The sequence below is a fragment of the Stegastes partitus genome, unplaced genomic scaffold (genome assembly GCF_000690725.1).
Source record: "Stegastes partitus isolate 25-593 unplaced genomic scaffold, Stegastes_partitus-1.0.2 Scaffold2021, whole genome shotgun sequence".
Taxonomy (NCBI): Eukaryota; Metazoa; Chordata; class Actinopteri; family Pomacentridae; genus Stegastes; species Stegastes partitus.
This window is the reverse complement of record NW_007579752.1, coordinates 102,268-118,640: the sequence shown is the minus strand read 5'-3', so window position 1 is coordinate 118,640 and position 16,373 is coordinate 102,268. Positions and strand designations below refer to the sequence as shown.

Sequence of the window (16,373 nt, the reverse complement as noted above, 5' to 3'; positions counted from 1 at the left end):
CAAGAGGTTCTGAATGTTCTGAGTTTTCTTGGTGCGACAGAATTAATAGAATAAAGTGATTCTGGTCAGAGTCACATGTAATCAGATTACATGGTTCCGTTTTGACAGTTTCTGAGTCGTTTTTGTTTTTATTTTCTTTTTTTTTTCATAACGTCTTTTAAACCTGTCGATGGCTTTTGAAGTTCAGTAGGTTGAAGACGTCTAAACATCTGATGAGAAGCTCCCTGTCTGGTCCATCCAGCTGCTCCTGGAGCTGCTGTTCTGTCCTGAGCTGTGCTCCTCTGTGGGGGAACCAAGACCAGATTAGACCTTGGTTTGCTGGTCTTTGGTAAAACTGTGTCATCCAAGAGCCTCAGCCGTAATGTAGGAACATCTCATGATGGTTGTTTTGTATTCACGGAGCAGCTGAACAGATTCAAACTTCTGGATTCATCTTGTTTTATAAGCAGCGCTCCTCCAGAAGCCACACTTTGAATTCATACGTCTGGTAAAACCACACACGTCCACAGCTCAGGAGCTCAGTCTGGTGGTCGAACTGGAGCTTTGAGTTCTCCAGCCACAAACGCAGAAAAGGAAATTCACCATTATTGTGCTTTTATTTTGTAAGAATCGATGAAGGATCATGTTCAGACTGTAACTGAATGACCTGTGGTGACCTTTGTTTGCTGTTGGTGTCTGACGGAGGCTCACAGCTCCTCCATCAACTGCTTTTTCAAACATTCTTGATCTTCCCAGCTGCCGGTTATATTTACCGGCAGCATCATCTGGGCGCTGAGCGAGAGGCCGAGCGTTGCAGCAGGATCAGTGGAGCTGATGTGGCAGCTGCTGGAACATCAGCTGCTCGCTTCGGTTTAAGCCGCTGCTAAATATAGATCCACAGAGCAGCAGACATGAGTGATGGGCTGCAGGACCCACACAGGACCAGGCTGTCCTGGAACCAGAAGGACCACGTTCAGCAGGAAGTTCTAGTCAACACCCCAAGACGGGCCTCAAAGATCCGACCACAATGTTTTCTTTTGGCACCACATCGCAGCCCAAAGAGCTTCATAAGGAACCAAACATTCTTTCAAGAACCTCCAAATGTGAATCAGAGAACCATCAAACATGGGTTCTTTTAGATGGCAGCCAAAGAACTTCAGGGAAAGTAGGTTCTTTCTTTTATGGTTCTGTTCTTATTTCTATTATCAGCTCTGACTTCATGAACCCAATCAGAACACGAGATTCTCAGGTTCGGAGGACGACTCTGGTTCTGATTCAAACCCTCCAGCAGGTTTAAAAGAAACACGAGCTCAGAAAAAAATCATCAAATTTATCAGAACCTAAACTGTGAAAGTAGGCGTCTGTGGTCCAGGTGGTGCAGCGGGTCGCCCTCTAAGGTCGGCGGTCCGATTCCCTCCACAGACGAGGTGTCCTCCAGCCAGAGCCTGAACCTGAACTTGGTCCTGATGGCTGCTGCTCTGAGGCTGTCAGACAGTCTTTGAACGCACCGTGTGCAGAACCTGTGGCTCCATCAACACAACCGACACCAAACAGAGAGTTTAGACTCAGACAGCAGCAGACCTGTAAAACCAAACATGTTTCCAGTGGTTAACATGTCGGCTCCTGGTTTTTACCTTTTCCTAACCTTACTTCTTGTTGTAGTTGTTCTGGTTCCGTCATGGAGGACCTGATCCTGCAGTGAACATGAGCCTGACAGCAGCAGAACCACTCAGAGACAAACAGTTCACATGTTCTTGGTCAGGATTCTGTTAACAGCGTTTTAAAGAACCCGGCTGGAACCTGTCTTCCTGTCAGAGGAACGGTAAACTCTGCAGGCCCAACCTTCAGATCTGGTCTCTGTGTCTTCAGATGTCTCGGTTTCTGGACATGACGGAGTTCGGAGAAGCTGCTCGCTACCTTCGGCTCACCAACCTGGAGCAGCTGGCGGCCAAAGCCCAGGCCTTCGACGGTACCCTCGTACACCTGCTCAGCGTGTCGCCAGGTCCTCTGAGCACGCAGCGCTGAATCAATGCTGTCGTCTGGTCGTTGCAGGGACGAAGCGAGTCTGGATGCCGGACGAGGTGGAAGCGTACACCGAGGTGGAGGTCAGAGAGCTGAACGGAGACAAGACCACTGTGGAGACCAAGGATGGGCGGGTGAGTTAGCAGCTAGCTAGTCTTGCTCTGCTAGGACGTTCATCTAGTCGCCGGTCGTATTTAAACCCTGTCATCCGTCCTACAGGAACCTCCACAGACTTGATATGTGTTGACCTGGAGCTCTGATTTAAAGCAAAGCTCAGTGACGTAGCTGCAGGGACGTTACGGCCTCAAAGAGATTTAACCAGAGAAACACTAAGAGTTCAGATCTTGAACCAGCTGTTGGAGGACGTCCTGTTTCCTGACTCTCTGTTCTGACTGCACAGGCTCTGATGATGCTGATATGTGAGGTTATGCTGCGCCTTCACGTCACACGTTGGTTGTTTCAGTTTCTGATCGTCAAAGAAGACGACCTGCAGCCGATGAACCCTCCAAAGTTCGACATGATGGAGGACATGGCCATGCTGACGCACCTGAACGAGGCGTCCGTCCTCTTCAACCTGAGGAGGAGATACAGCATGTGGATGATCTACGTCAGTCTCCGCCCACCTGCTCTTCCTTCGTGACTCTGAGGGTTTCCTCGTGTCTAACTGCTCCTTTCTGCTTCAGACCTACTCCGGTTTGTTCTGCGTGACCGTGAACCCGTACAAATGGCTGCCGGTCTACTCTCCTCAGGTGGTCTCGGCCTACAAAGGGCGGCGCCGTGCCGATACGCCGCCTCACATCTACGCCATCGCTGACAACGCCTACAGCGACCTGCTGCAGAGTGAGTCGGCCTTTCGCTCCTGACAGACTCCTGCAAAACATTCACAACACTTTGGTCCAATGAGACCTTAAACAGGAAGTTGCTGCAACTCGGCAACCAGTCAACATGTTGCACACACTGAGTGACGACTTCATGAACACACAGGAAGTCAGAAACGTGATTCAGCACAACCTGATATCAAAGGAAACGATGTTCTGCACTAAACCTGATGCTCCGGTGACTGATGCATGAGAACAGAGACAACGCTGCCACCGTCAGGTCACACTCAGCATGACATCTGTAGGTTTTATCTGTTGTTCAGAAACATCAGCTGATGCTAATAGCAGGCTAGTCCATTAGCCGTTGCTCACCACGGTAGCTTCATGTCACACTACGAAAAAAAAATAAAGATTTGGCTCATGAGGAACATTACACAACAGTTTCCATCAGTGATTGCAGATCAGAAACCGTTCTAATCAGAGTGATGTTCAGCCACCGAGTGAGCTGGACGAGCACCGAGCTGTTTGTAAAGCATCATATTTGGGATAAACACGAGATGTTCAGTTCAACTCGTTCTTCTACATTATTTAAAAGGACTTTTAAAATGTGGAGTTATAATTAAACTACATTTCAAGTTGACACATATTTAAAAATCATTTTTTCTCATTTGGATTTCTGTTTTTCTTTGTGTAGACGCTTCACAAAACCAACAGACCTCTCATATCTGCAGTGACGTGTAATGGACAGTTTGGCTGAATGAAAACCACAGAGTGTAGTTCTGAGTTTGACCTGATGGTGGCAGTGTTGACTCACAGCGCCTCAGTCGGTGTCCAGAGCAGCTTCAGTAGAGCTGAGGTCCGTTTTAGTGTCGTTCATCGTTCACCAGCAGAACCAGAGAATTCAAACCATAAAGTCACAGCAGTCAGAGGTTCAGAACCAACCGACAGCTTCTTCTACCTGATTTGCTCCTCGAATACTCACCAGACTTTGTCTTCGTCCACAGATCGGGAGAACCAGTCGATGCTCATCACGTGAGTCACATCAGAAATATGAGTGTGAGAAGGAAGAACCAGGTGTGTTGCAGTCAGTAGAGCTCACAGACGATTCAGTGAAACAGCTGATTAGACCGACGGAGACGTCTCGCTCACGCTGTTGGTGTTTCTGATCAACGGTTTAGCTGCTAACACTCAGACGAACACTCCAGTGAGCATCTTCAGGTGTTTAATGTTCTCACCAACACAAACGAGCAGAACGTTCTGATGACCAGCTGATCTCCACCACTGTGAGTGATGACACCTGAGCTCAGACGTCAGGACTCTGAACGGCTGCTTCTCACCTGCTTCATCATTTAATCAGCTGAATTCAGAGACAACCTGACGCCTTTGTTCTTCATATTTATGTCATGTATGAGTCATCATGGCTGATTAGCAGCTGAGCGTGAGAGCGTTTGACTCGAGCGTCCTCTGAGGCGTCGCGAAGCCAACGGCCACTCCAGGAAACTTCTGCTTCCAGAAGCTTCACTCTCGTACTGATTGAATCTTTCTGTCTGATTTATTTCTGATCAGCGGCGAATCCGGAGCCGGAAAAACCGTCAACACCAAGCGGGTGATCCAGTACTTCGCCATCGTGGCTGCTCTGGGAGAGAACATGAAGAAAGGAGTAAGTCTTGCAGCTTTATTTCTGCTGTGAGGTGTTGTCGGTGAATCTTTGGCTTTCCGTTGAGCTCCGGCTCCTCTTTGCTCTCAGGGCTCGTTGGAGGATCAGATCATCGAAGCCAATCCGGCCATGGAGGCTTTCGGAAACGCAAAAACCATCCGCAACGACAACTCGTCTCGCTTCGTGAGTTCAGATAAAGCTCGTGTGACGGTCGAGGAGAAGGAAGGTTGATCAATAAAGACGTGTTTGTGTGTTTCAGGGAAAGTTCATCAGGATTCATTTCGGGCCGACGGGGAAGCTGGCGTCGGCCGACATCGACATCTGTGAGCAGCGTCCTGCTTCTGCAGCTGATTGTGTTCAGTTTACAGTAGATCTGATGGATGTGTTGCTGCTCAAAGGTCGGACGGAAACCTTCAGCCGTTTGCTCATAAACGTGTTTGTTCTTCATCAGATCTTCTAGAAAAGTCCAGAGTTGTCTTCCAGCAGCCTGGAGAGAGGAGCTACCACATCTACTACCAGATCATGTCCAATCACAAGCCAGAGCTGCAAGGTAACCACGCCCACCTCTAGAATCTGTCCAATCACAAGCCAGAGCTGCAAGGTAACCACGCCCACCTCTAGAATCTGTCCAATCACAAGTCAGAGCTGCAAGGTAACCACGCCCACCTCTAGATTCTGTCCAATCACAAGCCAGGAGCAAACTGGTCGTCTGTCTGTTTACGAGGTAAACAAACTAAAACACTAAAGTGAAACTTCATTCACAGGTCAACTGTAATGTCGGGCCTCTGCAGCCTGGTGGCGCTGTGGCCACAATCCCACCAGGTTTGGACTTAAACTGTAGACACCAGTGTTGCCACCAGGGGGCGCTGCAGAGGTCATCATGCTGATTGGTTCACTGTTGTGTTTGTTTATGTGATCATTGATTAATGTGTTTTTATTGGTTCCATTTTTCTTGAACATTTTTATCACAGCAGCCTGGACCAGATGACCAGATGATCACTAATCAATAATCAGTAATCACTGACCCTGTGTGTTGCAGACATGCTGCTGGTCACCACCAACCCCTACGACTACCACTTCTGCTCTCAGGGTGAAACCACCGTGGAGGGAATCAGCGACGGAGACGAGCTGAAGCTCACCGACGTAAGAGCCGTCCTGAACAGCGCCGCCTGCTGTCTGCTAGCGTGTCAACGCTAACACGTGTGTTCTGTGCAGCACGCCATGGACACGCTGGGCTTCACGCCAGAGGAGAAGTACGGCTGCTACAAGATCGTCGGCGCCATCATGCACTTCGGCAACATGAAGTTCAAGAAGAAGCAAAGAGAAGAGCAGGCCGAGGCCGACGGCACCGAGAGTACGACTCGTCTACACACCGTTAAACTCAGCTTTAACTCTGTTTTAACTCTTTTAAACTCAGCTTTAACTCTGTTTTAACTCTTTTAAACTCAGCTTTAACTCTGTTTTAACTCTTCTAGACTCTGTTTTAACTCTTTTAAACTCAGCTTTGACTCTGTTTTAACTCTTCTAGACTCTGTTTTAACTCTTTTAAACTCAGCTTTGACTCTGTGGCTCTGAGTCGAGGTCGTCGAGCAGCAGATGAAGCGCTACCAGGAGACTCATGACAGACTGACTGCATACAGAGCAGAACCGACAGAACATAAGATGGGATGAAATGAAAGCTGCTCACTGATGCATTAATAAAACGTTTCTAAAGTTCCTCCACGAGGTTCTTACATGTTCCTGATAGAACATGACAGAAGAGAGCACCAACCTCAGAAAAACAAGGCCGATGAAGTCCAAAAATTAACCAGATGTTCACCTGAAGGTCCGAAAGGACCCAAATGATAAAACGTTATTGCAGAACCAGTTCTGGTCTCTAGTTGGTCTCCAGGTCATGACTGTTATGGACAGAACTTTATGTCACGTTCTAGTTAATGTTGGTTAAAGTTCTGTAAATGAATGTTGTGGCCTCTTTGACAGATCCGGTTTAAGTGTACAGCTCTGGACTTGGTTTGGGGTCTGGTGTTGGACTGGGTTTGAACTTGGTTCTGAACTTGGTTCTGGAGAGTTTGGAACTAGATTATAACTTGATGTTGGACTAGTTTTGGACTTGGTTTAGGGTTCTGGACTGTTACCTGTTGTTTAGTTTATTCTCATGAAAACTTTCCTGGTTCGTGCATCAGTTGAGCAGTTTTCATACAAGTTTGTGGACCTTGGTGGTTCCTGGTCCCTGTGGTTTCAGGAAGATACTGTTCAACCCACACGAAGGTCTACATCTGACATTTGGTGTCAGGTTTGTCTTGGACTCGTCACCGTCCAATAAACCTGTGAACCTGTGTGTGTGTTCAGGTGTGGACAAGGCCGCGTACCTGATGGGCATCAGCTCTGCAGACCTGCTGAAAGGCCTCCTGAACCCCCGAGTCAAAGTTGGAAACGAGTTCATAGTTAAAGGACAGACTGTGGAGCAGGTAACCAGTCAGCAGTCAGCACCACGACACCATGCTGACAGTACTGACAGGCTTAACACTTCATCCCGTCTGTGCAGGTGAACTATGCGGTGGCAGCGCTGGCCAAAGCGACTTACGATCGAATGTTCAAGTGGCTGGTGAGTCGCATCAACCTGTCCTTGTACACGGCGCTGCCTCGGCAGTACTTCATCGGAGTCCTCGACATCGCCGGTTTCGAGATCTTTGAGGTAAAGACAAACACGTCAACCCTCAAACCCAGACAAGAACCAGGAAAGATGCCAAATATGTACTCAGAACATAATGAAAGGATTCAGAACTGCGTCTTCTCTCAATAGCTGCATTATTTCTAAACTGAACAGAAGAATATTTTCTCTTATTAATGATCAAAAACAAATACGTTAGAAAGACTACATGGAAAATTCAGGAGACAAAGTAGAAAGTCAATGCAACAAAGGAGATTGAAGATCAATGTGTTGGGCTCACATGGAGTCCAGATGTTTGGTGTGAACCTGACCAGGACCACCACAGTGGATGCATGGTCCTGACAGTGAAGCAGCATCATGATGTGGGGCTGCATTCTCATGACAGTGAGGGAATAATGTTTGGTTAGCAGTTAGTACATTTTCAGGAATAAACACAAGTCGCTATTAGCTTATTGTTGACATGATGCTGGGAGTTAGCGTTTAGCTATTAGCTTATTGTTGACATGATGCTGGGAGTTAGCATTTAGCTATTAGCTTATTGTTGACATGATGCTGGGAGTTAGCGTTTAGCTATTAGCTTATTGTTGACATGATGCTGGGAGTTAGCATTTAGCTATTAGCTTATTGTTGACATGATGCTGGGAGTTAGATTATTTATGTTCTTTGTTAGTTTTGAAGGAATGAACACGAGCTTGAGTTAATTTTGCTTTTCAAAGGCAGTCTGGTTTAAAGAAGATGTTTAAGATCTTTTCTTTTACTGATAATTTATAAAAAATTAACTGAAAATTGTGCAAGATTTTCAAAAGGGCTTTAAAAAGCTCCTGCTGGGTGGTGTGGTCACTCAGAATTATTACCCCATGAGTTCTTAAATCTTAGCTACACAGCCATAAAAACATCTTTTGTCTCTCTCTGCAGTTCAACAACTTTGAGCAGTTGTGCATCAACTTCACCAACGAGAAGCTGCAGCAGTATTTCAACCACCACATGTTCATCCTGGAGCAGGAGGAGTACAAGACTGAGGGCATCGAGTGGACCTTCATCGACTTCGGTCTGGACCTGCAGGCCTGCATAGACCTCATAGAGAAGGTGTGTTTGCGTGCGGCACATGGACGATGAAATGTCTGAATGGTTTCGTCCATGAATGGACAACAGAGTAATGAGTGTCTGTGCGTCCAGCCGATGGGTATCCTGTCCATCATGGAGGAGGAGTGTATGTTCCCCAAGGCCACGGACCACAGCTTTAAGACCAAACTCTACGACAACCATCTGGGGAAGTCGCCCAATTTCCAGCGACCGCGACCCGACAAGAAACGCAAATACGAGACTCACTTCGAGGTGGTGCACTACGCTGGAGTGGTGAGTTTCAGCTGCTCCTCAACTGCTGGAGTCACTTTGAAATGGAAAGACTGACGCAGACCATCAGATGTCTGGCTCCGTCACGAGAACTAGTCAGCAGGTAAACTGATGTAAACTGATCCACCACAGTTAACCTCAGTGCTAGTGAAGGTGTCACCAGACCGGGAGCCAGATGCAGAACCTTTCAGTTAGCACTCGAGCTATGTGCTCCCTGAGTTTAGAGTTTAGAGGTCGTGAACACAAGCAGCTGAGTTTCCTTTGTAGTGTCTGAGATCCCTGTAGGAACCAGGAGAGGAGCTCAGAGCCCGTCTGGTCTGGATCTTCCTGGTTGATTCTATTGGAGGTTTTCCAGGAACTTCCAGCTGGTAGGTGACACCAGGACCAGAACAGCTCAGGATCCTCCAGGAGGAGCTGGGACATGTTCTGGACTGTGTATAAGTAGTGCAGACTAGAATTCTTTATGAACCGGGCTCTGATGGAGAACAAGGACGAACCCAAATGGAAGCAGCTCTTCATTTAGAAGGTAGCCAGGAGCCCATCCTGCCTGGTCATCTACTAACTCCTGAAGGAGTCTCGAAGCTACAGACTGAGACCATAAACTCTTTAGGATCATGGTTCCTGAGGCAACAGATCAATAAGAAGTCAGATTGTTTTCTCAGAGACTTCTATACAATATACATGTTTTTGGCTTTGTAAGTCCACGTTTATATGAAGTCTACATGTGGACCAGAGTCAGTCTGACTTGGAGGCCACAACAGAAACATCACAGCCTGGAAGCTGAATATCACAATAAACACAAACTGGAAACAGAGGCTGAATTCAGGCAGGTTTCCTTAAAGCTACAAGTAGGACCAATGTCTGTAAATGTTCTCGTGATGTTTTCAGGTCATATTTAAGGTTCTGAGTTTTTTGTTTTAGTTTATCTGGAGGAAGATGTTGCTGCTCCAGTCAGTGATTATGAACTATTGAACTGATGTCAGCTATCATGTCAGGGCCATAAACACAATGAGATATTTGTTATCGTTCATGGTCGTAGCTGATGTCCTGAAGGCAGGAGTCCTGAGGAACATCTCATCATTACTGAGATGTGTGCTGGTTCATTAAAGTTCAGTCACGGTTCCTGTATCTGGTAGTGAATGGGATGCTGTTGGCTGCTGCAGGTTCCGTACAACATCACCGGCTGGCTGGACAAGAACCGAGATCCTCTGAATGAGACGGTGGTGGTTCTGTTCCAGAAGTCCTCCAACAAGCTGATGGCCGGGCTGTTTGAGAACTACATCAGCTCAGAGACGGGTGACTACACCACCGAGTGTTCAATTAACAGGCCGCACACATGGAGATGAGAGTGCTGACCGTGTGTTCTGTTCTGGTTCTGTGTCAGCGGGCGATCCGAAGGCTGAAACCAAACACAGGAAGAGGAAAGCAGCTTCTTTCCAGACGGTCTCACAGCTGCACAAGGTGAGTGAGTCAGTTCTACATCCATCCAGGTGTCTCAGTCTGAACACTGGACCTGGTTCTGTTCATGTCCTCTGTCAGCAGCTGGTAGCATCAGTATTATGGGATGGATCATAGTGGTACCAGTTTAATGTCTATGACACAGAGTCATAGAAACAATCAGTGGTACCCTGGATGTGGTTCTGGTGGTGCTGTGACGTCTCCATGATGCTGATGTTTAAAGGTGGTGATAGACACGTTGTGCTCACTCTTCATCCAACAGAAACTTGTTCAGAATGACAAAAAAAGACCTAGAATCACAGAAAAATGGCCTAAAATGTGTCACGATGACCTCCAGACCTGTTCAACGTGATTCAAACTCACGACTCAGACCTTCTTTAAGCACCAAACGCAGAACACATCGAAGGACAACATGAACCACGAAGAAGAATGTTTGGTCCTGAATGCGTTTCTGGACCAAACAACTGTCCAACACGACTCCACATTTGTACAGTTTCACAGCCAGAAGATGCATTAATGAGCTCAGAGGGAGACACCTGGATGGATGTAGAACTGATCTGGTGTCAGGTTCTAGCAGAACACAGATGTGTTCTTCCTCCTAAATGTCATGTGTCTATCTGCTGTACTGATGAAGTTCTGAGGCTCAGAAATGATGGAAAAAGTCCATTAAAGTGATCAATCTGGACCCTCCTCTGTGGACTTCAAGGACCTGGACCTCTGGAACATTCACAGTCTGAAGGTAGAACTCTGGTCAGTAGATACAGGTGCTGCAGATACAGAACCAGATGTTCTGAGGAGGTTCTGGAGGAACTTTAGCAGATTGAACCAGAAGACACAGAATGATCCAGCCGGTCGTTGTGGCTCCTCAGAGTAAACTACCTGCTGTTTGACTCAGTGCTGCCCTCTACAGGAGGTCATACTCACTTGAGACACTTTGATTGTGCAGCTTCTAGAAGGTCTCGCCTTGTTTCTGTCTGATTACAGGAGAATCTCAACAAACTGATGGCCAACCTCCGCAGTACTCAGCCTCACTTTGTTCGCTGCATCATCCCCAACGAAGCCAAGAATCCAGGTAGGCCCACCAGAAGTGCTCCTCACTGATGTTTAAATCAGGTCATGACAGCAGAAGTAGAAGACAACTGGACTTCTTCTTCGGTTCTTGGAGATGTTTCACCTTCATCCAACCAACAGCCTTAGTTCGAACTTTCTGGTAGGGAGTTGACCTTTAGTCTGTACTTCAGTCTCCACCAAAGATGGCCCTGAAAGAGGTTCTCCAGACGTGGTTCTGGTGGTCAGAACATCCAATAGAAGGACTGAAAACGTCCTTGTGGTTGCTTCCAGGTGTGATGGATCCCTTCCTGGTTCTCCACCAGCTGAGGTGTAACGGGGTCCTGGAGGGGATCAGGATCTGCAGGAAGGGTTTTCCAAACCGGATCCTCTACGCTGAGTTCAAACAGCGGTGAGTCCCAGACCAAACCCAGAAACATCCTCGTTCTGGTTTCTGGTCCTGCTGCTCTTCAGGGATCTGATTTCTTTCTCAGCTATCGGATCCTGAATCCGTCTGCGATCCCAGAGGACTCGTTCGTGGACAGCAGGAAGGCCGTGGAGAAGCTGCTGGGCTCTCTGGACATCGATCACACTCAGTACAAGTTTGGACAAACGAAGGTAGAGCAGCATCATAACGCTGCTTTAGATACGTCTGTTCTCAGGACTGAACTTGACTATCCTCCTCCTCCTCAGGTGTTCTTCAAGGCTGGTCTGCTTGGCCAGCTGGAGGACATGAGGGACAGCCGACTGTCTCAGATCCTCACCACGGTCCAGGCCATGTGCAGAGGGAAGCTGATGAGGATGGAGCGGCAGAAGGTCATGCTGCAAAGGTCAATACACCAACCAGCAGACTGATGAAGCACGGTGGAGGAACTTCAGAAGCTCCTCCCTGTTGCCTTCGTAGTTCTTTGGACCATGAACTTGATGAATGTGGTGACATCTGGAGATAACCGGAACCAGCCAGATAACCTGCTAATGCTAACCAGGAATGTTAATGCTGCTAATGGTTGTTTTTGCTGAAGGGACAGTTTGGGACAACGATGAATTTACTTTGGGTCTGTTCGTAGCTCACAGCCGCCTGTTTTATGCACATATTCAAGTTGACCATAAAAATCACATTTATTGATGCTGATAAGACGAAAGACAACAAACATGTTGGATCAGGGACACATAGCAGACGACTGACTCTCAGAGTGACTCTACCGGGGACTCTGGAGGTATCTGAGGAGGCTGTTTAGAGACGCAGGAACAATCTGATGGAATAACATGTTGAGCACTTTGAGAACATTGGAGGAACATCTCAGTAGAGATGGTTGGATCAATGTCTCAAAGGTTCTGAGACTGCAAATATAAAGTTAAAAAACATTCGTGGATGGAAATTCAGTGCAGGAAGCCTCAGAGGAGTCTGACTGAGCAACGATTAGGGATGAAAACCTTGAATAAGCTTCTAAACTGATAGTTTGCAGGGAAACCACTCAATAACTGACAACAGTACAAACACTGTTCTATGTGCTCATATAGACATTTATAACTGACCTCTTGTTCCAGGAGGGTATCAGAGCAGCGTCTCAGTCAACTTCTACTGAACACACAAACTCTAACCTGGAGGTCCTGAACCTCCTCAGAGTCTCTGTCATGGTCCTGTTGCTGCTAAAGTCCCACAATGCTCTCTGCTGCCACCATGAGCTGTAGTCTGTAGACGCCTCCTCTGGTCTCTACAGGGTTAAACAGGAAGAGTATGTGTTAATCACATATTAACAGCGATGAATTGATCAACCGTTAATCACTACCATCCCTATCAGTGATGCTCCTTCAGTGCTCCTGCTCTGTAAATGTGTCGGCTCCATCGTGATCACAGCTAAAAACTAAAGAAGTTCATGTGAATGTTTCGGTTGTTTGTGTCGTACTTCCTCCTCTCAGGGACGCTGTGATGGTGATCCAGTTCAACCTCAGGGCGTTCTTCTCAGTGAGGACCTGGCCGTGGATGATGCTGTTCTATAAGCTCCGCCCACTGCTCAGGAGCGCCCAGGTGGAGAAGGAGCTGGCTGCTCTGAAGGAAGACTTCGCCAAACTGAAAGAGGCCTTTGACAGGTGCGTCTGGCTGCCTCTGCTGACATCAGACCAGATCAGCTCCGGTCTCATCTGGTGGTCTGTCGTGTTTCTCCTCCGTCAGGTCGGAGGTGAAGCGTCGGGAGGCCGAGGAGCGTCAGGTGGTTCTGGTTCAGGAGAAGAACGACCTGGCTCTGCAGCTCCAAGCAGTGAGTCACGCTTTGAAGGTTTTATGTGCATTTTGAAGCATTGCTTTGGAAAAGGTTCATAAAAATGACAAAAGTAAGAAAAACAATCTTCAATTGTTGCTATGAAAGCTTTAAGACTGGTTTGGTTTTTGACTTGTTCAAGCTCTTCATAGGAGATGGAAACACTTTTCTGAATAAGAAGCAAACATTTATGTCATGTGACTGATGATTCTGGACGTCATTGAACATGATACCAGCTAACATCAGCCAAACGCTCCTGAAGATGTTTCTCCATTTGTCTCTTGTAGACGTACACACCATTGTTTGTCTCTTCTTCGAGGTTTTTGGCGACAAGCAAATGGCTGGTTCAGCTTCAGCCTCTTCTCCTTGGTCTGTTACAGCTAGCGTAGCTGATAGCGCCACCTTCTGACGACGCTCCACAGCCGTTCATGAGTTTCAAAGCAGTTCGTTTCTGTGTAGTTTTCTTTCCATCAAACCAGCCTCATAATTAAACAGAAACCCGTCTGTTGGTGACATCCTGTTGTTTCCTCCTGACCTCCAGGAGCAGGACAACCTGACGGATGCAGAAGATCGCTGCAACCAGCTGATTCAGTCCAAAATCTCTCTGGAGTCGAAGGTGAAGGAGATGCAGGAGCGTCTGGAGGACGAGGAGGAGGTGAGCGCCACGCTGACGTCCAAGAAGCGGCAGCTGGAGGACGAAGTTTCCTCTCTGAAGAAAGACGTGGACGACCTGGAGATGACGCTGGCTAAGGTGGAGAAAGACAGACATGGAATAGAGAACAAGGTGAGTTCAGGACCTGCTGAGCATCGCTGAGAAGCTCCTCCATGCTCAGAGTAAGAACTTTGTTTCTTCCTGTCCAGGTGAAGAACCTGTCACAGGAGATGTGTGTTCTGGACGAGTCCATCGCGGCGCTGAGCAGAGAGAAAGCTGCTCTGATGGAGGCTCACCAGCAGGCGCTGACGGACCTCCAGGCTCAGGAGGACAAAGTCAACATGCTGAACAAGACCAAGGCTCGGCTGGAGCAGCAGGTCGACAGCGTAAGCACACATCCAACAAACATTCGATGAACTAAACCTGAAGTGCGTTGAGGAGGAAACGTTCCTCCGCACCAACCAACTAGACTGAGCTGTTGCTAGAAGAACGGTTCTTCACTGCAGGAACTCGTGTTGTTAAACCTCTGTAGAACCTCTTTAAGGCCGTTTTTCCTGCTCGATGTCGATGAAGACATGTTAGACCTCCAGAACTGGTTTGATCTCCACCAGTAAACTTGGATTTAGAAAATGGAGATTCATTTTCATGGTGCGACACAGTTCTGCTCAGCTGTACATCTGGATTTAATCATCTCAAACCCACTAAACTCTGACTGATCTCAGGTGGAGTTGATCTGTGACCCTGGTTTTCTTCCCTATGCAGGTGGAGACCTCCTTGGAGCAGGAGAAGAAGATCCGCACTGATTTGGAACGAACCAAGCGGAAGCTGGAAGGAGATCTGAAGCTGTCCATGGACTCAGTGAGGGACCTGGAGAACCAGAAGGAGGAGCTGGAGGAGCGACTGAAGAAGTAGGAACCTCAGTCAGAGCTTCTGTTCACCTTCATCAAACATGCTCCTTCACTGTGGTTTCTCTGATACATAAAGTCCTGAAGAAGGAGGAGAGAGAACTCAGAGATGTCTTCTGTCAGCAGGACTCAGAACGATGGAGACCAAGTTGTGTTTTTTAGTTATTTTACAAATACTGAAAAATGTGGAAGCGTCATGTCCACCGTGTGTCCACGGTGACCAACAGTCGGCTGGAGGTCCGAGTCTGGTGAAGCGAAGGTTGATTTCTTGAAAGGAAACATGTAGAATAAAGCGTTTCTGTTTTACAGTTTCTGGCTGATGAACAGCGTCATCTTGGAGATGTTCTGAACTCGATGAACCTGCTCCAGGTTTTGGGTTCAGAGGGTCAGACTGTTCAGCTGATGAAGGATTCAGGAACTAAACACTCGACTGTAACGTGTCTCGTTCTCTCTCCTCTTCATAGAAAAGACTTTGAGTTCGGTCAGCTTCAATCCAAAATGGAGGACGAGCAGAATCTGGTGGCTCAGCTTCAGAAGAAGATCAAGGAGCTTCAGGTTGGTCCTCAGCAGAACGTTTGAACTTCGTCTCAGTCTCTGCTGCTGCTGCTGCTTCAGGCTTTGGTTCCACCTCAGACTCGTATCGAGGAGCTGGAGGAGGCGCTGGAGGCTGAGCGAGCCTGGAGGTCCAAAGCCGAGCGCCAGAGGAACGACATCGCCAGAGAGCTGGAGGAGCTGGGGGAGAAGCTGGAGGAGGCTGGAGGAGCTTCAGCCGCTCAGATCGCCTTGAACAGGTTCGTACAGGATGGATCGTAGTAACCATGAAGGGTAACTGCTGCATTCACCATGAGTGTGTTCATCAGTTTGTGGACTACTGCTGCTTCATTTCACATCTATGAACCTGAGACGTCCTTCAAACACCTGAAGTCACAGTCGGTAACGTCACATGAAGGACGTGAATCAGGTTTAGCTCAGGTTGGTGCTTCCAGCTGTTGGGGAGGTTTTATCTTCTGACTTCACTAACACCTGCCTGTCTACCTGGACCTCCCCTCGTATCAAACAGAAAGCGAGAGGCGGACTTCCTGAAGATGCGGCGGGAGCTGGAGGAGGCGGGGCTTCACCACGAGGCAACGGCCGCCACTCTGAGGAAGAAGCACTCGGACACGGTGGCGGAGCTCAGCGAGCAGATCGACGCTCTGCAGAGAACCAAGCAGAAGCTGGAGAAGGAAAAGATCGAGTTCAGGCTGGAGGCCGACGATCTGGCCGCCAACGTGGAGCAGCTGTCCAGAGCCAAGGTGAGGACAGGAGGGAGAACCTCACCCGGTTCTGGAGAACACAGAGCAGTTTACAACTTATGTCATCGCACAGCGGGTAGTGAGGTGTAGACCTGGTAGGATGATACGGTACCATGAGGTCTGTAAGGTCACATGGAGCTGCTCATGGAGAGTTTATATGTTAGAAGCCTATAGCTAGAACACCTGGATCTAGAGCAGGCTTTGTGAGCAGTGGTTTTATTAGAGCTACTTTAAAAGCCTACGTAGCCTGTTAGCAAAGAG

At 47.9% G+C, this 16,373-nt stretch overlaps 1 protein-coding gene across 1 annotated transcript in view; it reads left to right on the top strand.

Annotated features, from left to right (window-relative positions):
• LOC103373592 (myosin-7B-like) overlaps positions 1-16,373 on the top strand; it is a 38,152-nt gene that overhangs the window by 8,959 nt on the left and 12,820 nt on the right. The window contains exons 2-30 of the mRNA XM_008303508.1: positions 1,849-1,948; positions 2,032-2,135; positions 2,465-2,608; positions 2,685-2,841; positions 3,824-3,851; positions 4,386-4,479; positions 4,567-4,659; positions 4,736-4,799; positions 4,928-5,026; positions 5,516-5,619; positions 5,692-5,830; positions 6,826-6,944; positions 7,022-7,171; positions 8,063-8,233; positions 8,324-8,503; positions 9,664-9,796; positions 9,885-9,961; positions 10,943-11,030; positions 11,300-11,417; positions 11,500-11,623; positions 11,699-11,835; positions 12,926-13,096; positions 13,179-13,263; positions 13,805-14,047; positions 14,125-14,301; positions 14,678-14,823; positions 15,285-15,375; positions 15,454-15,611; positions 15,881-16,112. Of these exons, the coding sequence (XP_008301730.1) occupies positions 1,849-1,948; positions 2,032-2,135; positions 2,465-2,608; positions 2,685-2,841; positions 3,824-3,851; positions 4,386-4,479; positions 4,567-4,659; positions 4,736-4,799; positions 4,928-5,026; positions 5,516-5,619; positions 5,692-5,830; positions 6,826-6,944; positions 7,022-7,171; positions 8,063-8,233; positions 8,324-8,503; positions 9,664-9,796; positions 9,885-9,961; positions 10,943-11,030; positions 11,300-11,417; positions 11,500-11,623; positions 11,699-11,835; positions 12,926-13,096; positions 13,179-13,263; positions 13,805-14,047; positions 14,125-14,301; positions 14,678-14,823; positions 15,285-15,375; positions 15,454-15,611; positions 15,881-16,112 (3,726 nt within the window). The remainder of the gene's footprint in view (positions 1-1,848; positions 1,949-2,031; positions 2,136-2,464; positions 2,609-2,684; positions 2,842-3,823; positions 3,852-4,385; positions 4,480-4,566; positions 4,660-4,735; positions 4,800-4,927; positions 5,027-5,515; positions 5,620-5,691; positions 5,831-6,825; positions 6,945-7,021; positions 7,172-8,062; positions 8,234-8,323; positions 8,504-9,663; positions 9,797-9,884; positions 9,962-10,942; positions 11,031-11,299; positions 11,418-11,499; positions 11,624-11,698; positions 11,836-12,925; positions 13,097-13,178; positions 13,264-13,804; positions 14,048-14,124; positions 14,302-14,677; positions 14,824-15,284; positions 15,376-15,453; positions 15,612-15,880; positions 16,113-16,373) is intronic.